At 41.6% G+C, this 21,497-nt stretch overlaps 1 protein-coding gene across 6 annotated transcripts in view; it reads right to left on the reverse strand.

Moving 5' to 3' along the window:
- Window positions 1-5,537: 5,537 nt before the first annotated feature.
- EFNA5 (ephrin A5) overlaps window positions 5,538-21,497 on the reverse strand; it is a 442,811-nt gene continuing 426,851 nt past the window's right edge. For all 6 annotated transcript variants that reach the window (XM_078675456.1, XM_078675462.1, XM_078675459.1 and 3 more), the window contains one exon: window positions 5,538-10,245. In XM_078675456.1, coding sequence (XP_078531582.1) covers window positions 10,124-10,245 — 122 coding nt within the window. In that variant the 3' untranslated portion in view covers window positions 5,538-10,123. The remainder of the gene's footprint in view (window positions 10,246-21,497) is intronic.

Here is a 21,497-nt window from a genome sequence, read left to right on the forward strand (position 1 = left end):
ACTTGGGGGGGGGATGCTTTTTGCTGCCTTCGTCGATTTAAAATCGGCTTTTGATCTAGTCCCCCGCCACAAGCTGTGGAATACTCTCCAAAATCAGGGTATCCCCAATGAAATTCTGTCCTTATTAATGAGAATGCACGAAAATAATTTTGCACAAGTGCGGTGGAACCAGCAGGGCAACGTCACTGATAAATTCCCTATTGCGAAGGGAGTACGCCAAGGATGCGTGCTCGCTCCAACGCTTTTCTCGCTATACATCAACAGGGTGATCAGATACTTCGAACATCAACCAACAGATGCCCCTAAGCTGGCAGGAAGACGGATCCCCCTGTTGATGTTTGCGGACGATACTCTGCTGATATCTAAGACACAACAGGGACTTCAGAGGGCCATTGGAGTTTTTGAATCATTTTGTGCAGATCATGGTCTTGTAATTAATACAAGTAAAACAACATTTATGGTTTTGCATAAACGGCGACACATTAGAGGGAAGGTCACTATGGACGGGGTTCAGCTTGAACAGACCCAGGTTTTCAAGTACCTCGGAATTAACTTGTCCTATAATTTAGACTGGAAACAACATACTAATGAGTTAGCAACAAGACATGCTCAATTAACCGGAGCCCTTACTAAGGAATTCTTTACATCTCAGACCAAACCTATCAGACCGGTTTTAAAAATGTATAATGCTAAGGTAGGAGCGGCAGTTCTATATGGAGCTGAACTCTGGGGGCCCAGTAATCTTACAAAGCTGACGGTAGCACAGAATAGATTCCTCCGCAATATTACTGGGTTACCAATGTCAACACCTCTGATACCCTTAAAATATGATCTGGGATTCCATAGCTTTGAGGATATGGCTAGGTACAGATCTGTTGCCTACTGGAGAAGGCTATGGGTAACCCCAGAACTCTCTCAGTACGCCCAAGGCTTTTTAGAGATTCGAACCCTGGATAAAAGCTGTAAAATAGTGTGGATGAGAGATGTAAAAAGTATATATAGGGCGATGGGATTATCCCAATTGTGGGACGATCCTGTAAGCAATGCATTTCCACCAAAAAAGGCACTTCGAGATTTATATTGGAGCATGATTGAGACAAAGTGTTTTAGAAACCGTATTGATCGATCTTTTACTAACGATTTTCTAGAACTTAAGCATGCACCGGCCTTAGAACTTAACTGGGACTGGATTACTGTACCAGGGGACCGGAAAAGGTACCATCAATTGAGGGTGGGGACTTTACCTTTAAATGCCCTAACTGAGAAATGGCATAAGAGCCAAACCTCAAGGTGCCCTTTCTGCTCTGATCATAATGAAAATATTGGACATGTGTTATTTGCTTGCCCCGAATATAGTGTCCCCAGACGGTCATGGCTAAAACCGATCTGTGCCCAGTTAGGCCTAAGAACTGCAAATTAGGCTGTTAGGGTTTTAAGAACTAATACATCACAGCCTGTTGTCATAGCCATGTCGAAATTTTTGCACTGGATATGGATTATTCGGTCACGCAAAATGAGTCTGGAATAATTATGGGATAGCCATCGTCTGCTGCTATTTAAATTTGCACATTACACTAATAAGTGATAAACTATGTACATTGCACTAGTAACTGTTAACTTGTATTTTGGTATTGATGAATTCGTTTTTATATCTGTTTTTATAACTGTCTTTTTAAAATAGGCTTAACTTAAGAATATGTAAAAATGTAAATAGGACGAGTTAGGGTGTTATTTATTCTATTTTTATTGTATATTTTTATTTTCATTTTCTGTATGATCGAAATAATTCATTGTGGATCCTGTTCTTTTGTGGGACAGTGGGTGGGGTATCAAAAACAACCATTTTTTTTAATTGTAAAATGTCTTTTATGATTGAAAAATATCGAATAAAGACTACTTTGAATTTGAATAGTTCTAATGACATACAATTATTGTTATAGAGTTTCTATAACTGAGCTCTTTGGATTGACCCACAAATTATTTAAGAAAAAGTGATTGCATTGATTTAGTTATGTAGCTTGTGTAGCAATTTTCCTTTGTTGTGTATTTCAAGCATGTTTTATGTTGCAAGGTTTGTGGAGGGCCATATCTTCAAAGCTTTATTTAATGATTAAACACAATAGTGTACCATCAAATACACGTTTCATGCTTTATCACACTCCGCACACCTTTCACACATTCACATTTAAAATTTAAATGCCTCTTCTAAACACCAAAGATCGGGAAACTCCAAAGAATGAAAAAAAAAAATTTAATTTGCTTTTATACGAAATGCATGATTAAGGATAGCTTAAAACAATTGGAGAATTTTTCAGCAATATTTGCTTGCACTTTATGGGACAATCACTTTTATATATTGTTTATGTATGTATAACCACTAATTATCTTTCTATAGTATTTTAATGTCCTTATTGTATAGCCTGTTCAATTGTCGATAGCAATCTTTGTACCTTAATGTAAAAATATATTTTAAAACGGAAATACTTAATACTTTTGGAACACAGTTCGCTCCCATCTGCTGTATGTACAGTCATTCATTGTGTTTGTCCTTCTTCTATGTTCACTGACATATTAGTTAAGGAAATCAAGAAGGGTGAGAATTATTGAAGAGCTATATTATAGTATTAAAAGTGGCTGTAATTGTCAAATTACAGTAGCACTGTTTAAATGGTGATTATACCCAAATATTGTATATTGTTACATACGTTAGTGAGCAAAATACATCCAAAACATAACTTTCACACATGTTCACAGACGCTGTGGACATGTATAGATTTGTATCAGGTATCAATGTCCACCAGCGCCCATCCATATGTGCTGAGGGGCCATGCCCATCAACTCTTTGCGGGCAAGAAGTCCTGTCAGGCTGAACAAAGAATAGACAGATACTCTTCTTGTTCAGGTCAGGCAAATGTGCATCCTCCTGGCTGCTTTAACATAACTTTGCCAGGCTGAGAATTTCACAGCCCTCTGGGCGTGATCGCCTCAGCCTGGCAAAAGTGCCTCGAGGTCCTCCCCATATGACAAGGGGAGCTTCCTTTCTGCAGAAAAACGATCCTCTGCTGCCTTTTCCCTCTTTCTATGGGTGCTGCAGAATGCAGCACACAAAGATATTTCTCCTTGTTACATCTTCTCTGGTTAGGCGTAGCGCTGTGGTGCATACCCAGGTCTACCACTCATAGTGAATCTGGGAATGCGCCAATATCTATGTGTGGATTAGTGGGAACACCCAAGCGCCACCCATGGAATGCCTCCCTAGCGCAGAGTAACGCAGGGCTCTGGCGTGTTGCCCTGCGTAACTCCAGATGTGCCAAGCACCGCAGGGCCACACAAAGTGGCCTAGCGTGGTTTGGTAAATATGACTTTAATATGGAGCTGCCCTTGCATTATTTTGTGTGATTCAAGGGCAATACAACAATTTCATAAGTCTGGCTCCCTCTATTTGCAATTGACTTGATAATGGTGCAGGACTAGTCTGCTAGATATGCCACAAAGATCTATTATGGATGGAACATATCATTACTGTCTGCTGCACAACGGAGCACTTGCATCTAGCAACATCTCTTGAGAGAAGCTTTTCCCCCAAAAAAATTCACCTATCTGATAGGGTCAGAAGAAAATGGAGCAGGAAGCTGGCAGGCGTGACAGTTCACAAATGCAATATTGTTGTCTTAAGGAAGGTAGGCCTACAGGCAGGGCCGGACTGGAAACCACAAACGGCCCTGGCAAAGTGCTCGGCCGGCCCCCCCATCCCACTCCGGGGGTAGGAGGTGCCGCCGAGCTCTATGCCGGGGCCGGTTTTTGGCTGATTTTTGTACAGGGCCGATTTTTGCAGCTATGCTGCAAAAACGGCCCTGTAACAAAAACGGAACCCCAGGGGCCCAAAACTGGCCCCCAGCCGTGAGGGGCACCGGGGGATTGCCCGGTGCCTGCTATGGTCAGTCCGGCCCTGCCTACAGGTACTGGATGGCCAAGGTGGGTTTTCCAGATTTTCTTATGAACGCATTGACTTTACGCCTGGTCAGTTACTATCTGTGAGTGCATTCCACCGGCGTTAATAATGATTAGGTACTAAAGTAATAGTTCTTTTACCAGAGGTCATCAGAAAGCAGTGGTGGTGGTTGGTTAATAGAACATACAACATTATTGAATTGACACAAACTAAAATAAAGTAATCTAAGATTTTACTGGATTCACTAGAAAAGATTTATGAATCGGCATATGAAAGAAGTCAGACAATTTCCAGATAATGGAACATTTTGATGGTAATGAGAATAAAATCATGTGGGACATCTGTGGTAGAAAGTGCTTGAATACCCAGTGAATAAATGTTTGATAGAGAACACATATTAAAGAATTGTTGCAATGGAGGTACCCTCATTTACGTCTCTGAAGTAGGGTTCAAATGGTATCACCAAAGGATGATCATTGCAAGGGAGATATCAAAAGCAAGAAACAAACCTCTGGTTACGTATCCGGACAGTTTTCTTGTCGCGTCCTGCCGACTTTAAGATCGGCCTGCCTCTTATCCGGTGCAATTAAACGCCTGCCTCTTATCCAGAAGAATAACACGCGGCGGGAGGCTAACTCACTCCTTCCTACCACGATTGGGCTTGGAGTATCTAGAGAGCCGATACTGGGGCTCAACTTCTATTTCCCTTTCTCAATATTTGGAAGCTATATTCATCACTTTACTGAGTGATAACCATTTTAAATCCCCAGCACCCCGGATTTAGTGGTATTTGTCCCATCATTCAGTTAAAATGTCATTTTAATTTCTGTATCTACTCTCGACACTGAACCAGTGAATTCTTGATTATATCGAAAGAAAAAAATGTGGCCCTCCTGATGAAGGCGCTTTTTAGCTTCGAAACGTGTGTTGTCACTGCCACCACCTTTTCTGTCTATATGTAATCATGTTTGCTTCACCATACAATGTTTCATATTCATTTTTATTATCTTTATCTGTTGTATAATGTATTTTTGCACTATTCATTAAAATCATGTTGCATCATTTGTACTACTTGCGATATATCTTTTGTACTTTATTGTAGTTGGATCAAAGACCCTGCATCGTCTTATACTATCGTTTACCTGATTGTTTATTGATATTTTATCAGCACATGACTGTTATCCGATCACGCTATTGAATGTTATACTGTACCCAATATTATGTTGCGTCACCCTCCTGCTGTCCTCTCCCCATGTTTTCTGTGAAGCGCTCTGATATCTGTAAAGATCTTGTTCGCGCTATATAACACTCTGAATAAATAAAATAAATACATAAATAAAATGTATATATGATTTTAATATAGGTATTGTGTGCACTGAGTTCCCACTTAAATATGTTACCTATATTATAAATAGCCATTGATTGAAGTATTTGGACTGCCTAGGGTGTTTGTACTCAAATTGTTATTGCCCTGCCCTAGGAGGTCTAGAGTTATAGCAGGGGGTCCTTGATATATGCATTGGTTTCAAACCTCTGTAAACAAATACATCAACAGAGAAAAAAAGAACTACAGAACTTATTAAAATGATGACAATCTTTAGCTTTTTTTATTTAAGTATAGTTGTACGGACACGTGTATATACAAATACAGTTCTTATGATTTTTTTTTACATTTTGTTTTAAGTTTATATAATGTAGGCATTTCAAAACAGCACTCAATAAGTGCAAAGAAACAGCAAAGCGGGGCAGTACAAGCACAGGACCACACTGAGCTGGACTTTCATACCCAGATGCACGCACAAGTGACTTCAATGGGATGTCAAGAGTGAACAAGGAAAGCGGACTTTGCAGACTCAAGGGTGACCTTAAACAAGGCAGGATCTAGTAAACTGTAAAGGCAATGGCACCAAGACAGCTCAGAAAAACTGAGGGTGGAATGCACTGTGATGTCATCCTGTTCATTCAAAAAAAAAAATTTAAAAAAAAGAGAGAAAAGAATGGAAGAATGGTATAGAGAGAAGTGGAAACATTGTGATACAATTAGAGAATGGGTGGGTGGGGTAGTGCACCAATACATAGTGATCAACAATGTGCATTGAATTAATGGAGGGAAAGAGCAGACCCTGTTTCTGAAAGTGGCACAAGTGTGTTTGCCCCGGAGCAACATAAAACACACTTTTCTTTCAAATCAACAGATACAATACACCTTCCCTATCCTGATGGAGTATTAACACAGAAAATAGGAAACCAGAACTCCACATTGGACCCAAAAACAATCCCCCCAATGACTTACAAACATTCCTTCCCCTCTGTTCGTTTTTGGTTTTGTATCATGTCCATGCACATGCTATACAGGACATCGGCAAACCCCCTCTGCGCCCTTTGGGAGAAAACGCTCCTTGGAAAGGAAAGAAATACAAAAGAATCTAAACTAAGACGAAATAAAAGTACACACATCAATAGGTGATACATCCCCTATGCCTTTTCTTAGAACCAACATGCTGAAAAAACACAGGGCTCCGCCGTCGAGTCCATCAACATTGAAGGATAGAACATTTAATCGTCACGCGCCACTATGTTTCCGGTCCTGACATGATGATCTCGTGAGAACGGGTGAACGTGTTTCACAGATGAGTTCTGTAGCGCTGCGGTGTCGCGGCGACTTGTACTCCAGTTCCCAGCCGTGACCAGGTTTGATGCTTCAACGCTCCGTCTTAGAATCGGTGCAGTTTTTATTCTTATTTAACTTCAATGTCTTGAAAGTTTATTTTATTCTCTTACAAAGTCATAAGAATCAAATTAATACTTTATTATCAAACACTATATACAACAGAAGTTGCTAATAATACAGAATCGAAAGAACAAAGCATTTTTTTTTTTGTTTGAACTTTTGTCTTTTTCCTTCGCCATCCAAGAAGGTACAGTACAAAACAATATTCTAAACAAACACGAATTGTTACCTTGTCTAGTAAAGGATACACAGTATCCACTAAACAGAGAGATTCTTATTTCCGTGCGCTCGGTTGCAAAGCCCTTCACAACCAGGAAGTGCGGGTCACGGGGTGGGCTGTCTGGGCTGGGAAAAGCATGAGGGGAGTTGGAGCGTCTGCTGTGACAGAACAAAGCTCCTCAGACTCGGGGTGCAAAGAGCACTTTCCAGCTTGCCCTGGCATCCTTCAGAGTCGAGAATTTCAGAAACTTAACTAACTAAAAATTTCAAGCCGGCCTCTGACAGACTGCTTCTCACGCTTACGTTATACAAGAGGGAATATCCGGAATGCCAGCACGAATCCAAAGAAACATCTTTTGAGACAGCTGAAAAGATGCAGTGATGCTGTATATTTACAGGCCTTAATGAGCCGGCTCAAACCCACAATATGAGCAGTGACAGTGTGGTGAAACAGAGGTCAGATTTCACTCTGGCTGGGGCCTCTGGAGAGCGGTTGAACAACAATGTCGATGCAAAGTGTGTTTTGACTCCGTTAAGGTACTTCCTTATCGTGTAAATGTGAAACGATAGCCTTGCAACGAATGCTAACGTTTCTGGTCAGCGGATCCATCATCGACTTGTGGGACCCCTTTCAACCACTGACCAGCCACGAAATGCTACTCTTGGGTATAGATTTCCCCCCAGCAGAGCAGTACCTCACTAGTGCCAAGTCTGGGGAAACACCCACTTGTGAAGTACGAACAGGGAAACAGGAGTTATGAGAGGACAACAGAGAGTGCGTCATTTCTGTTACTAAGCATGTCTAAGCATGTCTGGTGTATGTTAAGATGCCCACAAGCAGAAAGGCACAATGGAGTGGCGTAGCAACTGTGCCGTGGGCACTAATGCAAGCAAGGAAAATGGACCCGCAGGCTGGATAGGAAAAAAAAGACCATAACGCGGGTACAAAAGGTACCTCCCACATGGGCACCATTTCCATGGCACCTGCTTCATTAATGGCAGCCACGAACCATGGCACAATATTATCACTTTAGTAAAGGGCAGACTTTCACATGTGCAAACTTAGAACCCACCCTCGGCCACAGAGCATCAAGCATGCCCCATAGGGAACCAGGGAAGCTGCAATGTTTTTGAAGCATGTGCAAAGGTCCAATACCATCTTTCTTGGTGATTTGTTACATCTAGTAGTTGCCAATAGTTGATGGTAAATATAAAACCAGCATGTTTATTGAAGTCATTGTGACTTGCCTAACAAGGTCATCTGAGAGGGTCGTTTCCACCCAATCAGTGCCACTCAGGCCCCACTACCATCCACTTCACTATAAGAAGCAACAATGACAGTGCTTCTCAAAGCGTTTTCTTACTGCCAGTCTTAGGTGTCTATTATTCCTAAACTTGCAGTAATAAGACATGCTTACTCAGGAAATAAAACACTCGTGAAATCAGGCCCTCTTTATCTTTCTGTGGTTCTTAGTGCTGCCTGACTTGGATCCGACAAAAGCCCGGACAAAGACATATCAGGGTACAAGACAAGCTATATGCATGTAAACATCAAACATTCATTGCACATTACTTCTAAAAACTGGACCTGAAACAATTCTTATTGCGGTGAAATAAAATTCACATTGCAAACGACTGCAGGTGCCTTACATAAGGGCTTTTATTTGAAAAAAAAGCCATGCTGTGGTCCTTGTTAGGTCAAGGCAGCCAAATTTAGCAAACTCCCAAAGGCCTCAAGGGATGGTCAGTTATCAAGTGTGCACTATACTGTACTGTAGGCCACTCACTGCTTCTTTGATGGTCTTTCCTCTAACTCTATTACTCAATTTATACCTCTTGATTCAGAGTTTACTAGGATATACCATATGGCTCCAACGCATATATCGGTCAGTCATACATATTCTGTCAGCATAAATTATTTCAATTAATTTTCCTATTTCTTATTGATAACTTTAAAAAAATATTTTATTTAGTCTTTGGGAGCCCACCTACTTTTAATCCTTCAAATAAAAATGCTCTCTACACTTTATATGTTGAAAAAGTAGAAAACAACAGAAAAAAACGACGTGTTCCTTCAAAATGACAAAAACTTTGAATATTGCAGTCACATTGCTAGGTACCCTCAAAGCAGGCTTTCTTAGTGTCACCCACATAATGTTAGTTCCAAGAAGTTGCAGAATTTAAAATGATACATTTGGCCTACACCTATGATTTCAACAACAAATCCCTGGCTTGAATATCCTTCCTCAAACAACCCACCCACACCAGGGTAGATGGCCACAGCTACCTGCTACACCAACCAATATTTGAAGAAGGTCACTTAATTCACAAAATGTGTCTGAGTTTCAACAACATGAGAGAAAAGATGGAGATCTGCTCTTACATCAACATACCTTGTGTGGTCAGCCCCTCTTGAACATACACGTACATCCTTACTTCACCCACATATCCATTGATCTCACTACCACCACCCGTTTATCTCTTTCCTGGACATGCGTGTTGTTTTGGTGACATTGTGAACCAAACTTTCATTTACTGTAATTAAGACAGAGCCACTTTGCCCTTGGAGCACCAGTTGTGTTGTCAAGTTCGCTGAAAGGACGGATGCGGAAAGGCAGTTAAATATTGAGCAAGACTCCTCCTTTGGGAAGCGGGGCTTCTCTTACAGACAATCCTACAGGAAACTGTGTTACAATATTTCTCTTTCCAAATGTCTTCAGTTGTGGTATGGCAACACAATGCCTCGTGTGATCACCTGGTAGTACTGAATGAGAAGGCATAAATATTAGTGAGGGGAGCCAATCCCTTCTGTGTTCCCATTCAGTCTCCTCATCCTCCATGGACAGTTGCATGTGCCACTCTAGTTCCATGTCCACATACAGACAACACAGTGAGTGAAAAGATGTGATTTCTTAAAGGAGACTGCACGGGGAAATAAGAATCACTAGTGTCAATATCAGAATTTGGCATGTGCATTTGGAGTTCTTTCATTCTTGGAGGATCATAAAACGTTTTGGGGAAAAGGCTGGCGGTTGAACTACATTTTCCTCCAAAATTCATGGTCTGTTTGGACTGAAAATACAGGAGAAAAAAATAAGACAGTTTGACATCGGCAAAAAAAAACAATAAAAAGTCCCCTTCTTGGGCTAAGCATTTAGGGGGATCTGTGATGTTCCAAGATCCTGATGTTTTCCTGTGAAAGGTTAAAGCAGGACACTGTGCTATAACGTCAAACACGTCGCCAGAAAGAACAGGAAGGACGTCAATAGTCGACTGGGTATCTTCGCTGTCTGCGCGGAGTTCTCACCACGGGACGGCTCAGCGGACTCGTGAATGGTATCATCTACATCAAAAGACATGCAAAAGAAAATACACAGTTCAATGATGTTCACTTCCAAAATAATCTTGTCATTCTTGCTGTAGACCACAATATTTTGTCTAAGGTTTTATTTTAACATAGCGAGGCAAGCACCAATTCTGATTTTCAGGCCTACTTTTTCTCATTTGCATAAATAATAATGAAATGCGCAGAGCGTGCAAAAAGTAAAACAGACAGTTTTAGGTCAGAAGATAACATGTATAAAATATAATTATTTACTACTGGTTTCATAGTACAATTGGTTAACAAGCACAACATTACATTAATTCTGATGAGTTTTAACAAACTCCGCACAACACAACACAGAAAAGGAGCTGTGTTTCAGTTTTCTTATCCCATAGTTCACATGGCAAACATCCTAATTAAACAGGTGATGGGTATGCCCAAATTACCTACAATGTCAATGTGTCATGCCCTTGTTAGTGTGGTGAAACTGAATCCAAGCAAAGAAGTTCTTCCAGAATTAACATTACAAATATTTAAAATGTTATGGTAGTTCTCTGGCCTGTCTTGCCTGGATAAACAATTATGGAAATGTTAAGGAATAACATACATTTTGCTATGGTTAGACCTAAAAAGCAGAGTGATAAGCATACAAAGAGCTGCTTGTTCACCTGAGCAACCTTTCCGAGATATTGTGAGGGTGGTAGGCTGGCAGACACAGGTTTCTGTGGGGGTGCGGATTAATTTTTATTGATGGGTTGTGGGTGGTGTTAGAGAGGGATGTGGAGAATGTCTGTGAGGCACAGGCATTTATTTCTGCAAAAGGATTATATGAAAGAGATGGATGGAAGAGGCAGGTGGAGGGAGAAGGGGAACAGGATGCAGTATTGTTTTTAGATATTAAGGGAGGAAAGCATGAGGTAAGTGAAAAATCACCATTAGTAAGAAAGACTGACAGAATCGTAGAATATTGAGGATGGCCATTTGGTTGTGACACTCCATAACTCATAATCCACAGTACAGCTGATCAATGGAATCAGCTAACACGGAGCATGGTAATAGTGGAGATATGCAAAATAAAATTGAAACTGGGCAGCTATCACCAATAAGGAATTTTCCACCTTGAGATTCCAGGTTACACCACTGGCAAAGCTAGTTTAGCTCTCATCTTCTATAATACCACTTGGAACATTTTGGTGGAAAACAACAATGCCAATGACGGCTACGAATCTAAATTTGATATTGTTACATTGGCCTGAAAATAAGGAACCCTGATAACTTAATGGATAGGCTCACCAAGGTGACCCGGGAAACACAGGCTCATCCATGACTTGCAATCTGGATTTCAACACTGATTTTAAATGCAACCCTACTGAGCACAAATTAAGATTTTTTTTCTTCAAGGAATAGGAAGAAGGATTGCACAGTACTCTTATTAGTTCTATAAACTTTTTTTCAGTACAACCAACCACAATCTACTTTTCAATCATCTAACAGAGCACTTATATCGAAGGAAGTTCACTCGATTTGTTTGTCATTCCTCACAAAAAGCATTCATCATGCAAGGATCAGCAATTTCATGAAAAACCATCCACCATCACATGAAGATTACTACAAGGATGGCTCGTTTGGTCAATCTTCTTCAATGTATACTTGGCCCACTCTCACATTATTGGATCCCCAATATTTTCAGTATATGTATGCTGACAACACCAGAAAATGCAAGAATAATATATATATTTTCAACAGGCTGGCCCCAGGCTGACGCACAGGCAGAAACTCGAGTCAAAAGTTTCTATAACAGAAAGTTCAATATTTATTTTTGAGTGAAAAGAGGGGGTAGGCCATGCCATTGTCTTTATGCAAACACAGGTTTTAACCTAACCGATTGGATCGAATTGATTTAATCAGATGAATAAAATTAACTTGTTTGTTAGTGGTGTAGTGCTTCATACCACACTCCTGCAGTGCCCATTTTATGTAATAAACAGATGCTGCAATAACCAATTTAACGGTGCTCAATTTTATAGACTTCGGAAAATTCAAATTCTACATCTGCTGATCAATGAATCTCTCAGTGGCAAACGTTAACTCACTGAGCAAATCCTCCCATCAGCGCAGCACTCTGTCATGTGGTAACATTTCTGGCTGCTTGTGACACGCACTTCACCAAGAACAGAAGAATAGATATGCATGGGTATTAAACTCTGAACGATTTTATAACTCATAACAGGGCATAGTGTGAGGAGGGGTGGGTACTAGCCGCATTTTTGAACCCTGGAACTCATTTTTCATTGTTAGACTTTGAACCAGAGCATCAACAAGAAAGGCAAAAGAAGAGAAAGACAGGAAAGCGAGTCTAAGGGAGGAGAGAGGAAAAATAATCTGCATGTGTGAGAGAATGAGACAGGAAGTATAGGGTGTTGGAAATACAGTTAAGGGTGGAATCAAGGCTGGGTATTCGGCAGTACAGGCTCGTAAGAAAAATCTTAGGCCTCTGCACTTATTTATTTCATTATTATCATCATTATTTTGTACACATTAAAGCAAGGCAAAGCGACTGAGGAATTTACATAGCCTCTTCTCAGACTGAAGTGTAACCATCGAGTTGGCAGGAAGAGGGATCTCTGGGAGGAGAACCTGTGGTCTCAAAGTTAGATACATCCCACAGTTTCTGTCCTAACCAGCAGAGGCATGCCAGTGAAATAAAAAGCTTGGAAAAACATTGCCAGTAATATAAACCTTCTGCGGAAATAATTCTAGTAAATAAAAAAAAGGCATATTCGGTTTCTTTGGCCTGTTTTGCCTTAAAAAGCAAATACATAATATTTTGAGCGTCTAATACAGGTTCACAACACTGTGGCCGTTTGTCGCCTCTCCTTACATTCTGTTCACAGCACTGACAGCACCACGTGTATGTAACAATAAGCAATCAAAGAATAATTTTGAAACGTGTCTAATCTGTTTTGCACATTTCGTGGGTTTCCAAAGTTTTTGTTACGGGTAGGCTGCATCGCAGGGCGTGCTTCTTGGAGATTTGGTGGTTTCCCACTTTACTGAAGTCTCGTGTAAAATAGCAAAAACAGAAGACCCAAAACTGGTTATACGAATATCTTCTTCATTGTAAAAGAAAATGCTGTTCCGTGAGTCCGTTTGTCTGCTGGAACATTTAATGCAGCAGCGTTACATTGCCCCTGAACAGCTTTTCAATGCTTCTCGTGTCTATCATATATTTCATACGTTCGATATTCACTGAGAGCATGGACCAAAATCACATGAATTGGTTTTTAAATTACCAAAGAAATGCTTAATTCGTGTGAACTCCCTGATGTGTTCTACCTTTTATTGTCAGAGGCGTCATCATGCATTCATAACTTCTAACAAGTAGCTCTGCAAAGAATCAGCCAACTAGTCATTTTAATACATGGAGGTAATGTGTGCATAATATGTCCTAACCCAAATAACATTCGCGACAGGATTCAAATGTTTTCTGGCACCCTGTTATTACAAGTGTGCAAAATCAGGGAATTACATCAGTAAGCAGAATGTTCACCTATTTTTAAATCCATATCGCATTTTGATATCTGTCATTGCCATCAGCGAGGAACATGTTGTAACTGTACATCAAACAGGAGTGGACCTATATACACTCATTCCCTATTATCTGGTGGAATGAAAACAAGCTCAAGTATATTCACCACCTGAGTTTTAGGTCAAGCCTGAGTCAGTGCGCATGCGCTGCTCTGGCGATCTGCTGTAGTGGAGTATGGAAGAGAAGCCCAGCCCATTCTTCGCCACTATTTGCCATTGGCTTCTGTCTGTGTCCTTCGTAAACGTAGGCTGCTGATTCAGTAATTGGTTTGTTAGTTCCACCTTAGTACCACCCTTTCTTCATTTGTAACCTCCCGTGGCTACTGGCCACTTTACTTCTGTTGTTACAGGGCATGTGTTCATTAGTCTGTACGCACGATTTTCTTTTTTCGACTGCAGGCAGGACGATGTGTGCAAGCCAGGACGACATGGCGTGTGTTTTTCTGGTTTTCTCTCTTGTTGCAAACAGTGTGTTGTACTTTAATCTCAATAGTGGGGAGAGGTTGGGAGGGGGAGGATTGCCTCCCACCAAAAAAAGTGCAGATGCTAAGGCCAGGCAACCGGTCTGAGCATTTCGCCATGAGTACTATGTGTGTGTGACGGGCCCTACCACATGGTGAACTGCAGGGCATCAATGCTCTCCTCAATTTCACCAGGGTCCGCCAAATAATAAAGGAGAAGAGCCAGCTGCATCCAAGCATGTGAGGTTGCACCAAGAGTCATGGGCAAACTGGAAGAGATTCCTCCAAGCATTGCATTAGGGCCCCCAGTCACTCACCGTGGATCCCACAGTTCTGGGCCGTTCGTTGGACTGTTGTGGGAGACTCAGGCTGCCGCACGATATGGCTGCCAGATGACATCAGTGTGTGAGAGTGTCCTCCCCTGCTGGTCTGTGCTCGGATCGGGAACTCTCATGAGGCAAGGCCGGCACGCCCGCTGCTGTGTCAGGCCCCGTGTGGGTGCTGTGGGCAGCCCAAAACTACTACAGATGTTGGCCCCCTTACTACTCCTCAAGTGGGCTGCTTTCGAGGTACAACACTGGTGGGCAGAGGTCCTTCCAGCGCCAGACAAGAGCGGGCAACCATTCCAGAGTCATCACTATCTCTGGGTTGCGGCTGCTCATGCTGCTCTGAGCCCTGCTGCTCAGTAGCGCCGTTGGCCTAGCAGCACTGGCCCCTTGTTCCCCTCAGCAGTGTCCACTCCTGTTTCTGCCCCTCACAGGGAACATAGCTGCAGCACTGTGCCTGCAGGCTCAGTCATAAGCTCCAGTCGCCGCTACCATGAAGCACCCTCTGGGTCATCATGGCACCGGGGGACACGGCCTTGAATCGTGTTTCGGACTGTCCCCCACAATTTCGGTTGTCTCTCGGGCAAGACACTGAAAAAAATCACTTTGGTATCCCTGCAGTCTCCATCATTGAAATCAGTCGTGCTGGGGCTGCAGGATAACTATCTATTGCCGAATGTAGGAGATTGGGTGAGTGGAGTGCAGGAGCCACTCTGGCAAACAGCAATCTTTGGCGGCAGTGAGCTGTGCCCTGCAATCATTGAGTTTTTGAACCTGTTGTATATAGTCTGGAAACAGCATGATCTGCTGGTCCCCAATGTGGACATCCCTGCTGTGTCACTCTGCCTGAAGTAACACAGCCGTTCTGGCCTCCTTCAGGGGAATCCTCCACCAGGGTCAGACTGGGAGATATAATAGGCAGAGGCACCAAAATAAAAGTGACACTCATTAGCAAATCAGATAGCTATAAAACTGTCCCACATTTGCAAATCAGGTAAACTTTGAACTTGTAAAGGCATCCTGTGTGGGTACTTTGCAAATTTGGAATACTGCATGCATTTCTGTTTGCTGCAGGCAATGTTTGTGGTAATATCAGAGAAATCAACAGTAAAACCAGCTCACCTACCATAAAACAGGCCCAGAAACTTCTTAAGAACAACCATTTGCCTTGGCAATGTCTTTAATTTATGTTTTGATTTTTTAAAACACAAATAAAAGGCATTGTCAATTACAATACTAATAGCTTAAATTGTCGCAAATGCGAGACCTATTGCATTGCAAATACTTGCTACACTAGCTCAGGATCACTGCTCCTTTTAAGTCCTAAATGCACTGAATTCAATAGTTCTACGTTAGTGAAATGCTGAATGGGTACAGAGGCAAAGGTTAAGGCTACATTTCCAGTACCATGAAGTGCAAGTGGATGAATATCAACACTTTAGCTTCTAGGAACTAGATTAGTACAACATTTAGCGTAGATTGGAATGGGGTGTGTCATCTTGCTGGGTTTGCTCACTTACTAGCATAGGGACTTCCATAACTCTCTTAATTTTGCTCATTCAGACATGGAAGAGGCCCATATGCAGCGGGCTACTGTTCGCTTCAGGTAAAACTGCTCATCTGGCACTGCATGGATAGCAGGGCGCAAGTCGGGGGTATATGCGAGTAGACAGTGTCCACCCAGTAGTTTTACAGGGTGGACAGCGTCCATCCTGCCAAGAAGTTGGGCCCCACTGAAATATGCTGAGCTCGTCGTGGTGTAATATTCCGAGACTGGGACACATTCAGCAGCGTCTGCCCATTGTCTGCCTTTGTTCTGAACAGCAACGCGCAGGTGGGAGATGACTTGGTTATTTTAAATTCCAACTGGGCTCTAAACAAAGGCTGACGTTAAGAGGCCATTAGGCATCCTTTTGTTGGAGTATCCTGGCTGGCTGCTATCTGGAGCCTCACACCTAAATACAAATACAATGGAGGGGAATCAAAGGCACACAGCTTATTACTTCACAAGTTCTTAAGATAGGCATGGTTTTGGCTTTGTTCATTCCCTCTATACAAGAGGTATGCATGCATTGTAAAAATGTCAGATGTATTGGTCTGCCCCAGTATTTACACAAATAACAATCTAAATACTACTATTTTGTTTTAGTTCTGTGATAGTGCAGTTCATACCAATGAAGGGTGTCAGAATGCATTACATCACACTAACACATTAGACACGGATAATAAATCATATAGGAGTATTAAATCAATATACAAGATGTGTTACAAAAGACAGTGAGGGTTACAAGGAGTAGGAGTCACATGTCCTTCATAGCTTACTGTGCTTTCTTACTATTTATGTACTGCAAGTAACTAAAGGATCTCTGTGTTAAAGCAGTGGCCCACTTACCCTATCTAAATAAAATACAAATCTGTAATCTGCATGTTACATGTTGTGCTTTGCAGGAGACACAATAACCAACTATGCTACATGGATTCAAAACTTGGCCTAGACAAAAACACCTCCAGGAATACGAGTTAACCACCAGGTTTATCTTACCATTATTATTATTCCCTCAAATTAACTGGGCACACAAAGCTTTCTGTAGCAGGTGCCTAAGCCCCATATGATACTTTAGAATGCAGAATTTGCAACCAATTTAGAAGATCAGATTTAGCTACTGATCCAACTTGAATGGCAAACTAAAAAAAATAAAAATACAGAAGAGGGGCACAGAAGCAAACAAAGGATATGGGTGGGCTGGGAAGCAAAATGGGTGACTTAGCGAGCAGGAGGTGGGGGAAGCAACAGAGGGGACAGAAACAACAGGAGAGCTAGTGAAGCACATGGTGAGGCAAAGTAACAAGGGCGCAGAAGGAGAGACATAGCAACACAGAGACAGGTAAGCAACACAGGGGATGGAAAAAACATGGGAGGGGCAGAGAAGCACACAGCAAGACACAGTGAGACACAGCAACATGAAGACTGGGGAACACAGAAGAACATGGTGAGATAGAGCAACACGGAGATGGAGGGCAGAGAAGCACAAAGTGACACTTGGAAAACACACACTCTTGTAGAGTGCTTAATTAAAAAGAAAAAAGTAGCACAAAAAAAACACAAGCAGTGTAAGGACAAAGAAACGTGTTCATGCTCCAGGGGAGGGGCAAACTCACGATGGAGAAATAAAGCATACACAAGCCGTCGTATACAAAGCAAGCAAATGAGAGTGAAAATAAGGCCAACCAATGGTAAGCCCAATGTAAGCTAAGAAAATGTCTCACAAAATAAAGTGCATGATCTATCTTAGGCAAGACCTCAAATGAACAAGAAAAGTACTGACCTAAATGGAAGGGCTGGGTCTTCTGATGTACATTAACCGCGGAGTCCCTGGTGGATGATACATTGGAGAAAGGTTTCCGACAGTGTATTTAACAGGGCCTCTGCCACCAGAAACGTGCCCATTTGTGCACCTCCAAATGAGGTGGACGAACCGAGAATTTAGTGGTGCAAGAGTCTCGCACTTTTAGGATGGAGCTCATACTTTGACAAACTTGAATTTACACCCGCAAAAATTATTTGCTATCCAAACAAATGGTGGAAAAGAACACAAGACTGGAAATGATTCTACTTCACGGCTAAAGCAAACCAAGAGTAACTTTCTGTGTTAAAAGCAAGTGAAAGTAAAACAGACTCCCATTAAAGGACCATGCTACAGCCTGGTGCATTATGTCAACAATTGAAAGAATGCTAGTACTAAAATTGTAAGGAGATAAATGATGTTAACATGGTACTACTGGTATGTCATCATAGGGTTAACCAACTAATTTTAAAATATACCCCCAAAACGGTGAGGCACTGTATGATACCTTGCAGTGTGACTGTTATGTGGAAGATTTGCTGGGTTAAAATTACTCTATTCTACTTCTAGTCTAAGGTAGATAGTATTCCAACTTGAGAGGGTTCGTGAGGAGAGCATCAGGATTAAATGGAGGTTTATATGCCCCTTGAAAAAGATTGTGAAACAATATCTAGAAATAATGGTTTAAAATCGATATGGTGTGGAAGTAATATGAGGATTACTTCCTTGAGAGCAGTAGCACATGCGGGAGGGATAGTGATGAGGTTGTGTTCCGTTCAGTGTTACCACATCCTTCATTTGACAGGACAGGAGTGGTACCAAGTAGTCTTAATATAATTGTGATGGATGATGGGGTTATATGAGTATGAGTGGTAGTGGGTTTGCCAGTGTAAGCAAGGGCCCTTGAAACATTTATAAACTATATGTAGGAATTGTTTATCCTATAAGTTTTAGATCTCAAATGTTTTTTTTTAGATTTGTTCAAGTAGTAAAGAGAGTAAAATGTATTGCCTTGTTTTGTGTTATGTTTAATACAGAATTGTGATATATATTTTGTTTTAACACAGGCACATATGGTACTTTGTTATTTCTAAGAGAGACATTAAAATTGAGAGTCCTGAAGAAGGTGGCTTAGCAACATACTGCTCATCGAAATGCGTTGACACTTCTGTTTTTATTGTTAGATTCGAGGAACTTTTAAGTCTAACTACAAATTAATTTATAGACTTCAACAACATTGATTCAGTCGAATTAACTTGGATATGATGATTTTAAGTTGTCACTTGTTTTGTTTCTCGTTTTTATTGAAGCTTAATTGTTATGTGAGTCTAATTGTTGTTTTGTAATCTTTAAAAAAATCATTGGATTTATTAACTGTGTCCTATATGATAGAAATAGTTTTTTAATAAATGTGCTCTTGATACATGCAAAAGAAAAATATATATATAATTGATTTATGGGTCCTGGTATGATAGGTGACTAAGGGTATTTGAATGACCTGTGTATGATTTAGTATGGATGCTTATATTATTTTTGAGGTGTGATCCAAGAGAAATCCTTTTTTTATATTAATAGTATTCCAAGACAGAAAATAATGTAATGTTTAATCTGCACTTTATTGTAGGGAAGATCTGAAACACATGGGGGGTATATCAAAGAAGCACGTTAATGTCTATAACCTTAGCAAGCATTGGCAATGATATGAAAATACATGCAAACACAGACATGCACAAATTATGTTTCCATGTGATAGCACAATAAATCCAGACCTATTGGTGTTACTAATGCTTTGCCATTATGGCGGCAGTAGTTGTATCGTATTGGTGATGGTTGTATTGGTGGTGCTATTAGTGGTAGAACTAACACTGTGGTGGTGGTATTGGTGGTAATTGTGATAGAGGTGGTAATTTAGCACTGGTTGTTGTGCTGGTAATGATATTGGTGTGTCTGCTGGTTTTGGTGTTATTTATTGCTGGTGACACTGATGGCGGTGTTATTGGGCTGTTAGTACTGGTTGTGAGATTGGCATTGCGGTGGTGGTTATGGTATTGGTGGTACCGTGGATGCTGGTGGTGGTGCAATTCATGGTGAAGATAGTGATAGAGTTGGAGCTATGCTATTTTTGTTGCGATACTGGTGGTGGCTCTGTGGTTGTGGTATTCATACTGGAGGAATTTATATGGTGGTGGCGTGGTATTAGTGGTGTTGACAAATATGAAGGTACTGGAGGATTATGGGGATGCCATAATGTCTATTAAGGCACACTTTAAAAATTGCTCCTGATTATCACTAAGGGCATATATGAAGAGTGAAGGCTAGGTCTCCTATTTGTACTTTATTTAGTAACAGTTACCCTTGCAGCCCTCCAAAATTGCACCTCATCGTCCCCTTAAAGAAGCATAAAAAAAGTATGGCAACTCCACCTGTCTTTGTAGGATTGGAGGAGAAATGCTGGTCTGGGAAGTGACACTAACCTGGGATCAGGTGCGTCTGTTGCAATAGGCAAACACCCCCTCCTGCATGCTCTAGATAAAAAAACAACCCTTACGTATGACCGGGCTGTTGAGCCCTTTCACAAAAAGGGTAATAATCTTCAATTCATCATGGGCAAGGGTAGAGTAAGGCTAAAACTCTGCTGTACTCCATAGGATGGTAGTGCGTACAGCACCTCGGGGCTGGTACATGGAACTAGCATTTAGGTAGTGTCTGGGTCCTCTGCGCACACCTGGGTCCCTAGAATGGATGAGTACAAAACCAAAATAAACCCCAACCATAAACTGAGAGTAACCATACACAAATGAGTCTACTAGTTATCCGGTGGTAGCGTGTAAGTTCTGAGGGTTGCTCCCAGGCAGGTGTAAGTGAAGCTCGCCTCCGATGGTATGTGGTGAACTCATCCATCCCCACTGCCCTCCCCAAAAAACCCAAATACAGCCCAACCATCATGGTAGGAGGCCCATAGTAACTACGGGCTGGAACAGGTCTTAGTTTGTTTAATTATTGATTATCTGGGTCACCAGAGAGGCTGTCGATGACAGCCCATCACTCCAAGGCTATGGTTTCGGGGTCCGGGTAGAGGCCATTGGGTAATGCTGGCGCTCTCTTCCACTGGTTGCGATGTCTCGCTTTGTGCTTGCGGGGTCCACGTGGTAAGCCCCCTAGCCTCCTCAGGAAGGCTTAGAATGCAGCACGCACCCATTAGGATTTTGACGGAGTGTGCCCTCCCAGCGAAAAACTTACAGTTTCTTACTGTCGGTGTAGTTTTGAAGCTTGAAGAATTTTCTGGATTCACATGCTGTAAAATATTCCACCATCTAGTTGCTGAGTCCGAAATTGTTGTTTTTCTCGTTTTTTTGATGTTCTTTTTCTCTTAGTGGGCGTCGACATACCACTATTTGGTGTCTTCTTGTGACGTCGATGCGCATCCTCCTCAAGCTCCCACCTTTGGTCGCCATCTTCGGATTCTTTATTCTTTCCCTATGTCCCCTCTTCTTTGGTGGAGAAAGGGTGGGTTCACTAGTGAATCCCAAAAATTATTCAAGCTGCAATAG

The sequence above is a fragment of the Lissotriton helveticus genome, chromosome 2_1 (assembly GCF_964261635.1).
Source record: "Lissotriton helveticus chromosome 2_1, aLisHel1.1, whole genome shotgun sequence".
Taxonomy (NCBI): domain Eukaryota; kingdom Metazoa; phylum Chordata; class Amphibia; order Caudata; family Salamandridae; genus Lissotriton; species Lissotriton helveticus.